We start from the raw sequence: 17,426 nt of genomic DNA, 5'->3' as shown, positions 1-17,426 counted from the left end.
TATTTCATGATCAGTACTTCCTGTTTCTGATTCAGTGTGGCACTTTTCTGCCTCTTAACCTTTGCCCTGTCAGACATTAAGGTTGGCAACACACCTCCCATTCAGTATACCGGTAGTTGGAGTATCCTAGAGCCTCCTTACTCAATCTATTTAAGTGTGGAATGCCTCATCTCCAGGTGTACACTTTGGGGATATTTTTAAATAGTGTCATCGCAACACTTTGCAGTAGTACTTTAGGACTCCAAATCTGATATTTGGTGCAGATTAACTAAATGTAAAAAACCCCTAGTACTACAGAATACGAACTAAACTATTGCATTGCTTGGAAAGAATAGTGTTGTAAAAAATGTCTGGAACAAAATTATTATTTGTTCATACACAATGAGACAGTACCTATCTATCTTATGGGTAAACTGTAATAGAAAGAAAATCTAAATACCCTCAAATCTAAATTTGCTCATTTAGATCAGTAGCAATGTGCCTAAAATCATATGCTTAAATACATGTATTTAAATAAATGTCCTTCCTACATTGAATTAGAATCATGGAATGTCTTGGGTTGGAAGGGACCTCTAAAGGTCATCTAGTCCAATCCCCCTACAGTAAACAGGGACATCTCACACTGGAACAGATTTACAGTGTCAAGATGATTATTTGGGAGAATTTAATTACTTTTTTGGAGGACAATATTCTCCCTGATGAAAATGAGCAATTTTTTGCTATATACTATGACTTGATTGATAAAGACATGTCCGCAGACTAGTTGTGAAAGAACTGACCTTATTCCTACACTGTCTCAAAACGATGACATTTCAATTACTGACACAGTACGATACTGTACAACAGACAACAGGTAAGTAATTCAATATATCAGTCCAGAACTTCCTGTAAGCAATACATACAATTCAATTAGTTTCTCACAATAGACTACAGTGGTTATTTGAGGAGCTTCAAGAACTTCATCTGGTAACTCTTCACAAGGGCAGGAATGCCCTGCTGTTTCCATTCACATCTGTCACTCAGCATTAAACTTTCAGAGCACTATGAACATGGACATGGAGTATTTGGCAGCATTTGGATTAACCTGTGTGTGGTGAGAGGGAGCAGGCCTGAAACATGACGAAACTTCCAAAAGCAGAAGTCAGAGCAAAAGATGCATCAAACTAAATGGGAGCAGTGAATGTCGGCCGCCACCACCACAGAATAACAGAAATGTCATGGTTGGAAAGGACCTCTGAGATCACTGAGTCCAAACACCAAAACCAAAATACAAAGAAAAAAAAAACCAAACCCAAAACAAAAAAACAACAAAAAAGCATCACAGTCTCCCTCAATACAGATTTTAGTTAGTGCTGTAACTCTGTGAAATTAAAACCTGTTTTTGAAGGAATAAATATTTCTACACTGTATTTTAGAAAAATCATGACACTGATAATTTTGCCTTAACTCTTGGCACTTTTAAACTGTAAGACTAAAGACAAGACACCATGCTGTCTCATAGCTATTTCTCTTGGTCCAAGCTCTTAGTTTGTACAGATTTGCCATGGATAGCAAATATATACCATGGATGATCCTAGTACACAGTAACAGTATCTGTGCATATTTATGCATATTTTTATAGCCTAGTGTCACTCCTGCTTTTCCTTACCCTCCCTCTTCTCACCTTTGCTCCCCTTGTTATGTGCAACTTATTTTCCTCAGGTAGGTTTTCTTAACATTTTATTTTATATTTTCCCTTCTCTTTTGCATTAAGCTTGCATCTAATTGTCTTTGGTTCTTTGGTTGTTTTTTTTATACTTACTAGCTGACTGAAGAGATGAAAAATCATCTTATTCTCACCACCTTTTCAGGGCTCCTAAGGAGCTGTGCACACAGGCTACTCTAGAAAGCTACATATTAATTAATTAGCAAGGTAGAAGAGTTAAAATGAATTCAGTCTCTGTTGAGACCCTCTCATTCAGAATTAAAATATTCTTTTTTGGTTTCCTTGAGAAATGAATTATGCTAAATTATAATAAGGTCACTTCAGTTCTGATTCTTCTGAAATGTAGCAGTTTTACTTAATTTGAATTAAATCTGCAAACAAAGAAAATTCTTTAGATTTCTCTTATGTTGCTATTCCTTTCCTGAACCAATAATGGAAGAAATTTACAGAAGCTGTGTTAGGCTACAGAACAGCAAGTCAAGAGCAGCTTATTACTGGTATTTAATATTTGTTTGCCTGGAAACATACAATATTTTCATGTAGCTGGCTGAATGTTATCATTAGACAGACATTTACAGTAATTAAGAAATTTCATATGTATTTTCTATAGAATGTTGTACAGATTTTACTGTTGGATTCCAGATGCATTGTTGCCTGTGAATTAGACAGAGTACTGATCTACCTGACATGAGATGCCTGAATACGAGCACATTTAAAACTTGCGAGTGAAGATGAAGAGTGTTTGAAAAGGAGTTTTGTTTAAAAATGGGTGTACTTGTACATTTTGAAAATATTATGTATTTTTATAAATGTAAAAATAATAACATTTCCATAATCCAGGAAAATCTAAATCATCATTGCAATTTACTATACATAGTCTTGATTTTATTGCTCCAAGCTGGACACCCTGGGGTGCATGTGTCAATACCGTGTTTGACCAGCAACTCTGCTCTCTCAAGTGATATCCTTGTCCCATGGGACTCAGCTGAGGAGAAAAATCTGACCTGGAATTTTTAAGAAATATTTCTTTGACTAATGTGATAAAATCTAGCCATTAGAAAAGAATTCACAGACAAACTTTTGAGGAGAAAATGACATAACATTCCTATTTTTGGAACTGATTAAGGAATCTATCTTCTGCTGACTTTCAAAAATATTACCATAAATCAAATACAAATTATCAGCTGTCACTTATTTTTCCTGAAATTAACCCAAGTTTACCTTGGCTGTCAACAAAAGCCTACACATCACAAATACTAAACACAGTTTTATTTTAATCATATGCCTAAAGGGATTTAAAGAATAACAAATCTGTCAATAAAAAGTAAACTAACAGAGAGACAAAATTTAGTACCTCGATTCAGATTTATTCAGTTTCCTAAATTAATGAAGTATGGGGTGCTGATGAAAACAGACTTTTTATCCTTATCTCAGATACTTTTAATCTGTATTTCATTACATTGCCTAGATAGACTATGAAAATTTCAAGAGGGTAAATCACATTATTAGCAGTTTTAAAAGTGACAGAGCCTATTTGCTCTACGCCCCACACCCTACCCCCCAGTAATATCAAAAATGCTTATTTTGAGATACTGTATTTTGAAGACACAGCAATGACAAAACTTCATTTGTAAAATTATGGTATCAAATTATTTGGAATACAACTTCATATGTATCAATAGTGAAGGGCACCAACAGGAACACAAGGTCCCCAAGAATATCTGCTGCAACTTTAAAAAGATGTTAGGAAACTAAAATATTCTTTAATTTTTTGCATTATTTTTGTGATGTGATCCCCGCATAAAGGTCAAAGTGCACCACACTACAGACTTCAGTTAAAAAAACAAAGAGGCATGTTAGCACAAAGACAGAATCTAAAGGCAGTATCTCAGTCAATGTTTAGAGAAGCAAGTGATCTATTTTAGAAAGCTTCTTGCAATGGATAGTTCAGAAGTTCAATTCCACAAACTTGTCAGGTGTTTTTAAAATTACTTCAAAATAAGCATTTCAATTTTGCAACTAAAGTATTATATTAAAGTGGATTGTATTGTCTTCCTTAACAGGTTGTCATCTCTCATACAGAGATGAGACAAATTTAGAGTTTGGTGTCACATTAAATGCGTCACTCTATTTAGTCAACATACCAGAGATACGAATATAGGCTAAAGGAAGACATGCTAGAGAGCAGCCCTGTGGAAAAAGACCTGGGGGTACTAGTCAATCAAAAGCTGGACATGAGCCAGCAATAAGCAGCTGCAGCCCAGAAGGCCAACTGCATCCTGGGCTGCATTAAGAGAGGTGTGGCCAGCCCTGGTGACTCTGCCCTTCTACTCTGCCCTGGTGAGATCTCACTTCGAGTGGTGCGTCCAACTCTGGAGCCCCCAACACAAGAAGGATGTGGATCTGTTGAAGCATGTCTAGAGAAGGGCAACAAAAATTATCAGAGGACCGGAGCACCTCTCTTATGAAGACAGGCTGAGGCAGCTGGGGTTGTTCAGCCTAAAGTAGAAGAGACTCCAGAGGGACCCTTGCAGTGACCTTCCAATACATGACAAGAGTTTATAAGAAGGCTGGGGAAGACCTGTTCACTAGGGCATGTAACGACAGGACAAGAGGTAATGGTTTCAAGTTAGAGAAGGGTAGATTTAGGTTGGACATTAGGAAAAGCTCTTTAATATGAGGGTGGTGGATCACTGGAACAGGTTGCCTAGAGAGGTGGCGGAGGCCCCATCCCTGGAGACATTCAAGGTCATAGGTGATAGGGCTCTGAGCAACCTGTTCAAGTGTGAAATGTCCCTGCTTATTGTAGAGGGGGTTGGACTAGATGACCTTTAGAGATCCCTTCCAACTCATGACATTCTATGAACATCTAAACAAATTCAGAGACACAAAATCCTGCAAGTACAATTTAACTGAATTAGGTTATACATGAAAACGATAACTTTTAAAAATACATATAGTCTGAAAATTATAGGCCATCACACTGTACTAAGAGACAGAAGAATGGTGTGTGACAACCAGTGTCACTGTTATTGCACATGAACAGGTGGCTGCCAATGCAACAGGGCACAGGCATGGCAGCGCAACAGGGCCTCAAGCTGGTAATAAGTTTTATCAGTTCTATCTTTTGTGCTTGGCTGTATCAGAGCCAGTTGTACAGAATAACCATTAGATGACTGAAGTGCTGATAGCATGTACTTCATTGCCCACAAATTTCCAAGGCAAGATATTACTGGCACTTTCCAGATCACCCATTTAGTTCATATCCAAACATGGTACTGAACTGACAATCGTCTCTCTCTAATGTTCTTTCAGAATTCAAAAAAATAAACTATTAAATGGAGAAAATGTTCATTGTTAATGCAGGTTTATATTGAAGATAGCCCTTATACACTATTTGTGAAATATGAACATCGGTTTATCCCAGTTTTTAAGAGACTGCCATTCATTAAACTAAAAGTAAAATTATGCACTATTAGAGCCATCATCTAAAAGCATATGTATATATTGGCATATTTGGGTGAATGAGATTGTCAGGGTTTCTCATTTTTATTCCTAGCTTGTATCTTCTGTTTAACAGACAAAACCATGAAGGAGATGCAAAAATACAGGAGTTTGCATTTTATGTTTTAATGCTTTCATATGAATGATAAGCTATTGACATCGCTACTGACATAGGATGAGTCCATTCCTCCCTAGTTATCCCTGCTTTAGCTGTTACATACTCATCTTTTCTTCCATTAGTAAATTCCTAATCCCTTCTCAGGATATTAAAGAGTACAACTATCAGAGGGGGCAGGAAGACACTTAGACTCAAGGCTAGTCTTGTGGATACTATGTCAAGAGAGCACCAGCATTATTTTCACTTCAGTGAAAGACATATATTAGGTCCTAGACCTTATTTTAAGGCTATTCTATATACGAAACAAACACAAGATATTAAAAAGGACATGCAATTACTCTTCTAACTAGACCATAAAACACTGAATATAAAGTTCCAGTTGACTTTGTAATTGGCTCATGACTCCATACAAACTACCTGCTTTAAGCTTCTGGTGATCGGAGGAAGGGGCTCAGGAGAGATGATTTAGTTGAGAATACTTTAGGAAGAGGCAGGGATTACAAATGTTAAACTGTGATACTCCACCATCCTTCAAAGCAGTGGCATTACCCTATTGCAGAAAAGTTAATTTCAACATTATAACTTAAGAACTATTGTATTGGTTCAGACTAGGGATACACCTAGCACAATACCCTGTCTTCAGCAGTGGCTATTATTAGTGTACAGCCAGAGGAGAAACAGGAGAAGCATATTGAATATTTTCCACTAACACTTTCATACCTACAGACTGTTTTAATCTTGGGATTTTTTATACATACCACAGTTGATCTAATTTGTGACTCCCAAAAGATTTATATTCTAACTGATTGCCCAGCTTGTCCCTCCAAACTAACGCAGACCTTTTCACACTTACACCACCATTTAGGAAGGAATTTCATAGGTTTATCAACCCCAGGGGTTAATTCCTGACTGGTAATAAGCTCACCCACCACTCTTCCATTTATACATCAAGGTAATTTTGCCCAGCATGCACCACTTACCCTAATCTACATGGAATTTTATCTGCTGTTTTACTGTCTTTGAGAACCATTGCACAAAATCTGTCTATGACAGAAAGTCCCTCTAAAATGAAAAAAAATTCAATAACCAAGAAACAGTTTGTGTACTCTAAGGTAGCATTTATTACAGTTTGCATCAAAATTTCTACTCTAAGTACATCCACTCCTTATTGCTTCTATAATCCAAATTACTGTGTTCAAAGAAAAGTACACACAGTAAAGCCCTTCACTATAATGCATAAGGGTGAGACAGTCTTAATGCTACCATTTCCCTCCATCTTGTGTGCATAATTAGGTAACTTTCTGAGTTCCTTTAAGATTATTTTTAAACATAACATAAAGTGCTGTGTTCTACATACACCCAAAGTATTAACATTATCTTCATAAATTATGTTAGGAGTTTGGACATAAGACTGTTACACAATGTAGGTTTTCCAAAAGGCATCATTAAGGGTGACTACGGGATGCTTTTCAATGGGTCATTTGTAAGAGAAGCTGAACTGTCTCTCATTCTATTTAGCTTTCAGACCTGGAATGAGAGAATAAATACTCTAACGATGTTTTTAAAATAAGTGCTATGCAGCATGGTAACTCGGTCCTTTTCCCATTAACATGCCACAAGAAATCTTAAGACTTCAAAGACGACTGTTCTAGAAGGATCTGGAAAGAACTCTTTTTGAAATAGGTTATATGATAGAGTTAATGTGTTAAAAGATATGGGTCGTTTGAGCAAAATATTTAAATATATTCAAAATATTTAAACATATTCGGGAGAATATGTTTAAAGATTACGGTATTGCCTTTAGATCCCCTACTTCAAGACACCCTTTCTACCCACACATTTTTTCACTACTGCTTCATTCTTCTGTGATGTTCAGTCAATTGGCCATATGCAGGATTATAAAATCTGAAATAGAAACATTTTGCATGACACTGAGTTTTGCAGATACAGCTTAAAGGAAGAGAGAGGTATGCAAATTGGGGCAAGCAAAGGCAGTCTATCTAGATTCTTTCCCAAAGTGGGGAAAATGTATTACTTGGGAGTGATTACAAGTGGTTTATTACAATACATTTTCTAATTAATTACGTTACTTAAAATCTGGGTGATCTACAAAATCACTGGAAGTTCACAGTAGGTCTGCAGCTGCAGCGTGTGAGAAGTATAGAGCTAGGATTCATTTTTTGGGAGAACAAAAGAAATACTTATAAGCTGCTCTAGCTTGAAACAGAATGTAGCATTAAGTGCCCTAAGTTATAGCATTCTCAGCATTTCCCAGCTAAGTTATGGTATTCTCAGCATTTCCCAGAATTTCTTTTAAGCTAACTGCTGGTAAGTGAAATACAGCTTGGTGTTTTGTCTCAGAGTACTGCCTACAGTACAGTCCACTTTTAAACAGAAAACCTGTAGGAGGGGTCCTATTTCTTTAGGATAACAAAAAATGGTGTTTTCAAAAGCCAGGTACTCAAACATGCAAAAAAAAAATAAAATCCTAGCAACATTATGAGAAGACTCAGGCAAAATTCAACTAATACATTTGCCATAAAAAAACAAACAAACAAACAAACATCTAAATTTGGAAGGTTTTTTGTTTGGTTGCTTTTTTCAAGGTATTTTTCTTTCAGTGTCTGATACTTGACATTTAAGCATCGCAGTCAGCCAGTACCATGAAGCTTACTCAAAACTCAACTCTGTGACATTTCTGCATTTACCAAACCTTTCCACAAAAGTGATCTCCCTCTGAGGTAGACTAATAATACCAAGACTGCACTGGCTAAAGTGCTAATCAGGAAACTGAGAAAGCATAAAGTGCAGAACTTAAAATGAAGTCTTGACTGATTTCTTTGAAATTAATCAGGATTCTTTCCATAAAAAGAACGTAACAAAGATTCCACCCTCACACATTAGAACTTGTGCAATTACACATACAGAAAGAACACCGCACTTCTCTAGATAAAAAACACCCAAGACCTTAGAATTCTTTTCCATCAAAAAAAAAAAAACACCCAAAAAAAAAAAGGAGACTAATCAGGTTGATGAATAATACTGACTTGATACCAAAAGAATAAACATTTCAGCAACACAAACAAAAAACCACAACCCTAGATGTTTGGAAACATAGGAAAATCATGTTTTCCCATGAATGTTGACATTTTAGCTTTTTCCTGAGAGCTTCAAGCTACCAGCATATTTCTAAATAATTCTGGTGTAGATCCTATCTGCATAAAAAGGACATCTTTTTCATCTGCTCTCTTTGTTTCATGTTGTTTAGGATTGATATTTTACATTATTGTTTTCTTTTAATTTATTCTACTCATTTTATAAGTATTTCATTATTTTCAATAGAAGTTAATGGAACCTTATTAACCTGCACTCAAAAATAGTAATTCATCTTCCCTATTTGTTAAGGCTCTCTATTAACCCCATAATAACAAAACAGCCTTAAATAAAGCTTTCAAATGATTGTTCTTTCTCTATTTATAGATTTTGTGTAACAGTCACCTGTAACTTCTACTACTGCTGGCTGAAATGAGCATCACTGTTGGGTGTTTAATGATAAGCAAAGTCCTTTTATTATAGTTTGGCTCTATATTTCAGAATTTCATCCAATGAAATTGAAGTAGAGAACTTAAGATGCAGAAATTCTATGGTTATATTAAAACTGATGAGAAAAATTTTAAAATGTCATAATTCTGAGAACTCAATAAAGTTTCTTCACTGTGCTTTTTTCATTACACACTGTAGGGTAATTAAGAAGCACATTTTATGTATTTATGCAGAATAAACACTGCTGTAAATTCTCTTCTCTCAAGAGTCTACTCTACTATTTCCTAAAAAAAAATCCTCTCTTCATACTACAAGAAAATATTTGAGAAAATTCAACATCGTGGACACAGATCAGTGCATCACCATTTGAAAATTGCTTCATTTTTACATCAGTGGGAAGAAATGCAGAAGCATTTTCAGGAGGTTCAAATAATACAGTCTTGCATGAGAGAGATTCCTCTTCTTAAATAAGACAAATCACAAGCTTTTTTTCTTTTTTTTACCCTGCTCAAAACAGTTTGAAGTGTCAGGAAAAAAACTCATGGAAACCTGCAGTGCTGTCTTTCTGTGCACTGCTGCTTTTTAACAAGAATTTATAAATACACTGAGAGAACAAAGCCTGGGTTACTCGGTTGGTAGCATACTCCTGAGAGCACTGAAGTCATTCTTTACCAAAAGACTTCTGATGTGCCACGGTGTGCCCTTAACTCATAGCAATGTGTCCCTGCAGGGAATAGTGTGGTGACTGCTCCATTGTGAGAGCAACACAAGAGCATAATTAAAATGCCTGCTTGATAGGCCTTATTTTTCCACTTAATCAAATTCACTCAAGAACAGGGAAGAGAGAAGCATAACCTGTCTCCTACTTAGAAAGGAGCTCAGCACAGGCCCCTACTGGGAGAAGTTTGCAAAATCTGAAAGAGCAAGCAGAGAGATGTGGCTGCAGCTCTTCGAGCTTTGGCAGAAAGCAGGATGCCCTGAGCTAGCACAGGGTGAGGAGTCCTCAGTCACTGGGTCTGTGCATGCCTTCATGACAAGGTTGGGAAAAGAAAGGGCACCAGAGGTCCAAGTGTAAGAGTGCATTGCACTCAGAGCTGAAGGATAGGTTGAATTACATATTGATTGAAATACCTTAATTACTCACTGTAATGCAGTGTTGCAGATTAAAGAGTACTGACAGAAGGCTTGATTTCCCTAGCTGACTTCAGGAGTTTCTTTGAGTTGGTGCATGGATATCCAAGAAACAGTTCAGGAAACATCACGTTCACTTGCATGGGACTTGGGGATCATAATTTAACCAACAGTTTCTGGTACTTCTGGTTTTGGGAAGCCAGTGCTAGCATCTCAGAAGGCAAAAAATGTATAAAAAAAGGCAGAGTTTATTAAAACAACAAAAAAAAAACTTATAAAAAAATAGAAGTTAATTGTATTGCCTCACTGTGAGTTCATAGATAACCAACATCTATCACCACTTGCAGGCCTAGTTTCAGTCAAAATGTTTCAGAACATGCTACACATTTTTGCTGAGAGACTTTCAATTGCACAACTTAAAGACAATTTTGCTTACGTGAAGGTGATTGCTTATTTCCACTTTGATTTGTACAATTGGATATAGTACAGAAATGTAGTTTTTGCACTTCTGTTTCTTTTGTAAGAGCAGCTGGGAATTATTTATTCCCTTTCATGCTCTCATGAATAGCTGCAGTTCTTACATAATATCCTTTAATCTTCACTTTCAGAAAATACAAAAATATTTCTGTGACTCAGAGGTAGCCTAAACAAGTGTAGTTTCTTGTTAATTTACTTTGCCATGTGTTAAGCTAATAAATCTAAGTGAACATAAAAATCATCATGGGTCTTTCAGAAGGTTACACAATATAATTAAAGATTAAATCAAAACTGAGCCAGAATTTTAACAACTTGGGTTTATTTGTAATTTTTCCCTTTTCTATTAAATCTTTATCACATTAGAAAATCCATTAACTAAATGCTTCACCCATTCCCTTTTGTGTTTTCCAAGCTTGTTTTTCATTCAGTTGTCAATCTTTCATTTCACCTGAATAAGTTTTCTGAAGCCAAATCCCCAGTGATGAAAAATATTCTCTTGCTAGAAATCCCATCAAAGGGGAAAGACACAAGGAAGTTTCATTTGATACTTCTTTTCATATCACTTTCATTAAAAAATGTGTTATGAGGTATAACAACTAAAAGCCTTTCTTTAGAAACACTATTACTAAAATCTCAAAAGGAAATAGATTTGGGGATAGATGCTAAAGGGCCAAGTGGATCTGTTTTTGAACCTTGTATCACACTAAGCATCTGAGCAAAAGCACAGCTCCATTAGCTGAAGACATGAAGCACCTCTCATTTTAAAGCGCAGGAATTCCAAAGATTAGAACTAGGGATCTGGGACTTTTACATCCCTCTGCCCATCCCACTGCCAGGCACTGCTGGCCCAAAGGGTGTTGGATCACCCTGTTAACCAGCATCCAAACTGCCCAGCCAGCCTCTGGTGCAGTGCAGCGGGGCGGAGCAGGGGCAGCAGCCGCTCCCCCGCATCCTTAGCACAATGTGTCAGAGATGGGCAGATGCCTGGGGACTGACACTGCTGCAGCCCCCTGATTTATCATTCTCCACTGCTTGTCTGCCAAAATCTCTAAGTTCCTCTGAACTTAATTAAGCAGCAGGTATCAGAATTGGCAGCATGTATGGAGACAACTTGCTCTGCAGTTTTAGATGCTGTTACATGAATGTTGCCAACTACATCATAAAAAACAGCACTTTTACAGATTTCTTTTATAAAATCATAAGACTATTCTATCTTTCTGCTTAGGAAACTAGACACAAATGTCTCATGAATATTCATATTAAATAATCAGTTAACACTAATTCCAGATCTTTGGCTTCACTCAACAGTTTTTGTGACTTATCACAAATAAAAATTAACCAGCCAAGACACAGAGGGAAAAAACACTACTAGAAAATAGCAGTAAAATTAATGCTAATAATTCAGGAATTTTTCCATCATTACTATACAAGTTCAAGGTCTGAACAGACCATCTGAGAAACAGAATGACAGTTGTTTCCTACATCTATTTAAACCATTAGATTTTCAGCATCACTCATTCATAAAGCTATGCAGAAGTGACTACACAGAAAAAGGTGCACTAAATTCATTTCAGGATCAGTTTTATTAAAGGAGAAACGTTTTCTTTTGCATTAGAAGAACAATAATTTTTCACCTCTAGTAATTCTTCCTAGGATCAGGAAAACTATTTTATCAACTGTCGTAAATAATTTAATTTGCAATATTTGAGATGATCATGCATAGATTAAATACAAAGTGATTTTACATTTTGTGCTTCCAGATGGGGTAGGAAAGGGAACAAGGCAAGGAACTTGCCTAGGGGGACATTCAGTCTCAGTATTTCCCATTCTTCCTGAACTGGGTCATGAAATGAGGCACCTCCTTCACCCTGTTTCAATCTATCCATGACAGAGAGCCAACACAAGCCATGCGGGATCTCCACATGGTTGTGACCTATTTTTCATGCTTTCTGCTGATGCTGAACATCAGGAAGTGGTGTCATAATGGTATTTGCTCTTAGGACAGTTACAGAACTGACATTTCCCAGAGTGGAATTTAAACCTCAGGTCTACTAACTCCCAGATGGATTCCCTAATCATCACAAAAGAGTCAGGCTCCCTGGTCCTGTGATGTTTATGTCTTGCTGTATGATGCACTAAGAAATTGAGACGGCTCTTATCCATACTACTAGATTTTGGAAGAGTGGACATTCTCCTTGGACATGGAGGAGACATCTCAATCCTCTTTGGGCTAAACAGTCAGCAGCACAGATTATCTCCTTCCCTGGCAGACAGCCTACTTGTAAACAATGAGTGTTTATATACCCTGTATTTCCAAAGCTCAGGAGGGGGACATCTTATAAATCTATGTGCCAATAGAGTGAGCAGCTTTGGAATGCATTCATACAAACTGCTGTCTCAAACAGACTTGGACTTTAGTCACTGGTAGGCAGTTGATCAGCAACAGCCACAGGAGTACTGTTGTGAGCTCCTGGACAGCTATGCTGGTGTCTCACACACCCTCAGGGAGAAGAGGTCTTGTGCCCAGATTAAGTTTTCTTCATGGTGGTAGGTTGGAAAGTAATTCTGTGCACAAACAGGCAAAATCAAAGACTAAAGGTAACCTTCTGGTAAACTGGTTTCTCAAAGTGCCATCAAAAAGTACATTCCACATTCATTGGTTTTTTTAACTAAAAAAAAACCCTCAAGCCTGTGATCAGTGCTATTTTACACCAACAACAATCTATTTACATATGCCTGATGAGTGAGATTACTTCCATTTGTTAGACAGAGTGTACCGTTTCCACAGCCAGAGTTGTTCTCTTCCTTCTTCATTTGTAAATGCAATACCAACTGGGAATTTCAACCTGTCCAGGAAAACCTAGCCTCCTTTATGATAGGTATTTAATACGAACATGCCTGAAAAGGACATACTTCAGAAAATCTACCGCTGAAGTCACTGTTTTGTTTCTGTCATCTCTTTAATCCCCTATTATTTGTGACAGTTAGGCAAAACCTCCTAGCCATTGCTCTGAAATTATTTTCTCCATTTCAAAATAACTTAAAATCTGTTTCTTGATCTCTGAATTATTTATCTCATTATTTATTATATACAAATTCCTGTTGCACCGGAAACGGAAACATTCTCCTCAATTGCAGAATGAAGCTCTTTATGATGATGTTTCAAAGAATAGGCACTTCCAACACACTTCGAGAGGCAGCAAGCAATAGAGAGGAAACGGTAGGACATTTGAGACATGCTGTCTCCAAGTATTTGAGGGAGTCTGTTTCAGTAGTCAAAACACATCAATGTAATGTACAGCAGAAATTATGGAAAAAAATCCCAACTTTGTTTAAAAGACTATTCTTTCCACTACTTTTCACCCCATTTTGCTGTCAATCATAGTAACTTGCTGTGAAAAACAACTGAAAGAGATCTGGATGTTCAGGCAAAGATTGCCACTTAAACCATTGTAAAGATTTATGCAGCATTTCCCTTCAAGCAAGGGGGTAATTTCACTAATGTTGATTGCAGCCGAGTTGAATATTAAGCACAAGTTCAAGTTTATGTACTACCACAGACAGCTCTATGAGAATTTCTATTTTAAATATCAAGATTCACCACAGAATAGGTCTATAGTGCTGTAAATGGCTATGAAACACTGGCAGTAAACCCAGTAATCAGTGACTTCAAATCTGGGCCTACAGCCAGTAAACCCAGTCTCCCTCCTAGCTCCCTGTCTCTTGTTTTCTAATCAGCGTAATCCCACCAACTCCAGCAGAGTTTGTACCAATCTATATTGAGGTATATTATGTGTATATGCAACATGCCTAATCATACAGAAAGGAGGAATGGATTAGATGCATGTGCTTTCAACAATGTGTAGTTCTGACTTTCAATTATAATTTACATATTGAAGAACACCTGAAAAAGAAACCAAGGGACAAATCATACCAACAAGGAAGTTAAACTGTTTTCACCGTTGTGCTCCTTTGTAATATCTACATTTTTAAAATAATGGGTCACTTGAGCAAGCATATTGCCTGTTTGTAAAAGCCAAAAAAGCATAATTTTTTGTTTCTGATACCTAGCCTACATTTTTCTGAATGCTCAAGATAGAGATAGGAATAGCTCTGATACACAGAGTATAATTTTCTAACACTTTCAACTTCTTCATTCATCTTCATTAATTATCCACTAATTATCAACATAATTTATTATGCATTAGATTTTGCAGAAGGAACACTAACTGGTATTGCAACAGCTGAGGTTAATGAGCAGACCAGGCTATGCAAGAACTGAACAGTGGAGCTCTACCTCTCTTAGCGGTTCAATTACTATCATATTATATTGATCTTATTTGCTACATCATTTGAACACGACAAAGTCTATTAACCTAATAACAGTAGTAAGATACTGTTGCCTGTAGTAAAAACGAACTGAAAATTTCCTAGGAAGTGTGTCGGCTCTTAAGGAGATCCTAAGAGTGGGGATTTTTTTCTTGCTTGCTTCCTTCAAGTAAATGTTCACACCTCCCTGCTTGGCTTTCCAGTAATTTTGCACTGAACATGTGCTTCTTAATTATAAATGAAAGGACTTATTTCATTAGTACACATAAAAATTAGTATCCATAATTCTTGAAAATGGTTTTGAATTGTGAGGTTAGAAAGCTTGTGATACAAAAGTCAGTCTGAAAAATCACGTAGGGTGCACCATTGCTAGACAGGCAAGGAAAAGCTCGGATGACTTTGTGAAAAGGAGTATTGGTGTTCATTTCTAACATACATTCTGCATCATATATTATTTAATTTCCATGGCAACCCACAGGACCAGGAAGCTAGCATTTTTAGAGAAATCTGACTTGATAAAATTCACAAAAGAGAAACCATGACAGACTAGGAACAGTACTGAAAATAAATGCAGGCATTCAAAGTTACTTTAAAGCTGCATCAGATTTCCACAAGTTCCAAGGATCCTATAAAGTATTTGTTGACAATGTTTATACCATATTCTTTATAACATTATAACCCCAAATCTGATAAACTGCATGCATCAATACTTTAAATCATTACTGAAGAGTCAATTTTCCTTTCAAATCTTTCCATCACTGCCTAAACTGAAAAAAACAAAAACAAAAACCCAACCAACCAAAACCAGCAGAAACTTTCGTAATACTTGTAGTAAAACAAATGGCTTTTAATTTTTCAATAATCATGATAGTATAATTGGCCCTTATCTGCTGATGCTGACTTGCACCTCTGCTTGATGATTTTTCCAAGGGGAAAAAAAAAAAAATCTGAAGTCTAGAAAGCAGCAAAATTATATTTTATAAACACAGAATGGCATCATGTAAGCTATCATATTTGTCAGTTGTTTGGAACAGACATAGAAAATACTGAATTGTGAGAAAAGTGTATTTTCCAAAGTACGAAGAAGAAAACCATACTGTTTGTTCAGGCTTGCTTAGAAACCTTATCTAGTACTGTACAATTTGTCCAAGGTTGCAGAAAAAAAAAAAAAAACTAAATAAAGTTGACAGCCATTTATGTTTCAAATTCTTTAAGGGCAAAAAGCACAAGTGTTATTTAAAGTTTGCAGCAAAACACATCACGTTGACACACTGCAGCTGATTTACATCCTAAGATAGGCAAAACAAGCCTTTGAGAAAAAGAATGCAGTCTGCTTGTCAAAGTAAATCAGTTCAAGAAACAGTGAAAATAAAGAGCATGCGATTTATCCTTCACGGCCATTGTGTTGATCCTCTGCATTACCTATCATGTACACAGGTGAAAGCACATACACTTGCATCCTGATTTGGATTCAGGTGTGTAACTGCTTAGAGAACACATTACACAGTCTAAACAGCGTTAACACAAGACTATATATTCTATTTTTCTTATGCTCAGCCACAGACTAGTTCACAGACTTTTTATTCTTTATAAGATGAAAGGAATCCTAATACAGAACAATGCCATCACTGTATTAACCTAAGGCAATTTTTTTGTTATCACGCTGCACAAGCTCGACTACAAAGAAAAACAGTCATTACCTGTGTGAAGAGAACCTGTGATTAGCCTGAGAAGGTACTGGGCAAACTTCAGTATTTCACGCTTACACCGCTTCCTACAGCCACTCATCTTAAGCAATAAGGAATTCCTCTGAGAAGAGTCAGAAGACTCTGCCAATAACGAGCACAGTTTCTGCCAGCAAACTTCTGGGGCAGTTGACAGCCTCACAACTCCTCCCCTCCGCACAGCCGGGCAAACTCCCGTCGATTTACCTCTGCTGCCCGCAAAAAGAACGAACCCCCGGAGGCAGCGAGCGGCGCGGCCGCGGACACCGGCGCCCCCGCGGCGGCCGGACCCGCCGGCAGGCGCTACCCGCGCGCGGCTCCGCGGCCGCGCAGCGCGGCGGGAGGGGCGGGGCCGGGCCGAGCCGCCTGCGCACCCCGCGCAGGCACACGCACCCCACCAGGCAGCCCGGGCACGGGATCTGTTCTCCAGTGAACCTGCGTGCAAAGGAGGTGGGGAGGCAGCACAGCCCTCCTCGATTTCCATTTTGCTGAGGGGAGGAAAAATCCCATCGAGCAGCAAAACCCCGAGTTGTCAGCAAGCATCCCAGTGCCAGGCACTGCACCAAGCTGCTCAAGGTCACAGCAGAGGGCTGCCCGGGCCGTGTCTCACCTGCAGGAATGAAATCAAGTGGTGGGCTGGAGGGGACGTCAGCCCAAGGAGTAAAATAACAGGACTCCAAGTTGTCCCTTGCAGGGACCCTCCCCCTGCTCTCCAGCTCACTGACCTGGGACAGGTGGGAAGCTGGCTCCAGCACCATTAACATTTTGGGGTTAGGATATCTCCAGGGAAGTCTTTTGAGGAAGCTATACTCATTCCTTGCTATTGACTTGTAAATTAATTATTTTCCTTCTCACGTGAGGAGTGTTTCTTATTAATAAAAATTATGTGCTGAAG

The 17,426-nt window shown here is 37.7% G+C and overlaps 1 protein-coding gene across 7 annotated transcripts in view; it reads right to left on the bottom strand.

The window, feature by feature from the left end:
* Window positions 1-17,426, bottom strand: part of KCNIP4 (potassium voltage-gated channel interacting protein 4) — a 430,537-nt gene that overhangs the window by 304,790 nt on the left and 108,321 nt on the right. For 2 of the 7 annotated variants that reach the window (XM_051619886.1, XM_051619892.1), the window contains exon 1: window positions 16,508-16,777. The exons of the other annotated variants lie outside the window; for them this stretch is intronic. In XM_051619886.1, coding sequence (XP_051475846.1) covers window positions 16,508-16,595 — 88 coding nt within the window. In that variant the 5' untranslated portion in view covers window positions 16,596-16,777. Of the gene's footprint in view, window positions 1-16,507; window positions 16,778-17,426 lie in introns of those variants that run through there. 7 annotated transcript variants of the gene reach the window in all.

This window comes from Apus apus, chromosome 4 (genome assembly GCF_020740795.1).
Source record: "Apus apus isolate bApuApu2 chromosome 4, bApuApu2.pri.cur, whole genome shotgun sequence".
Lineage (NCBI taxonomy): Eukaryota > Metazoa > Chordata > Aves > Apodiformes > Apodidae > Apus > Apus apus.
Note: the sequence above shows the minus strand (reverse complement) of the source record. Positions and strands in the feature narration are given on the sequence as shown.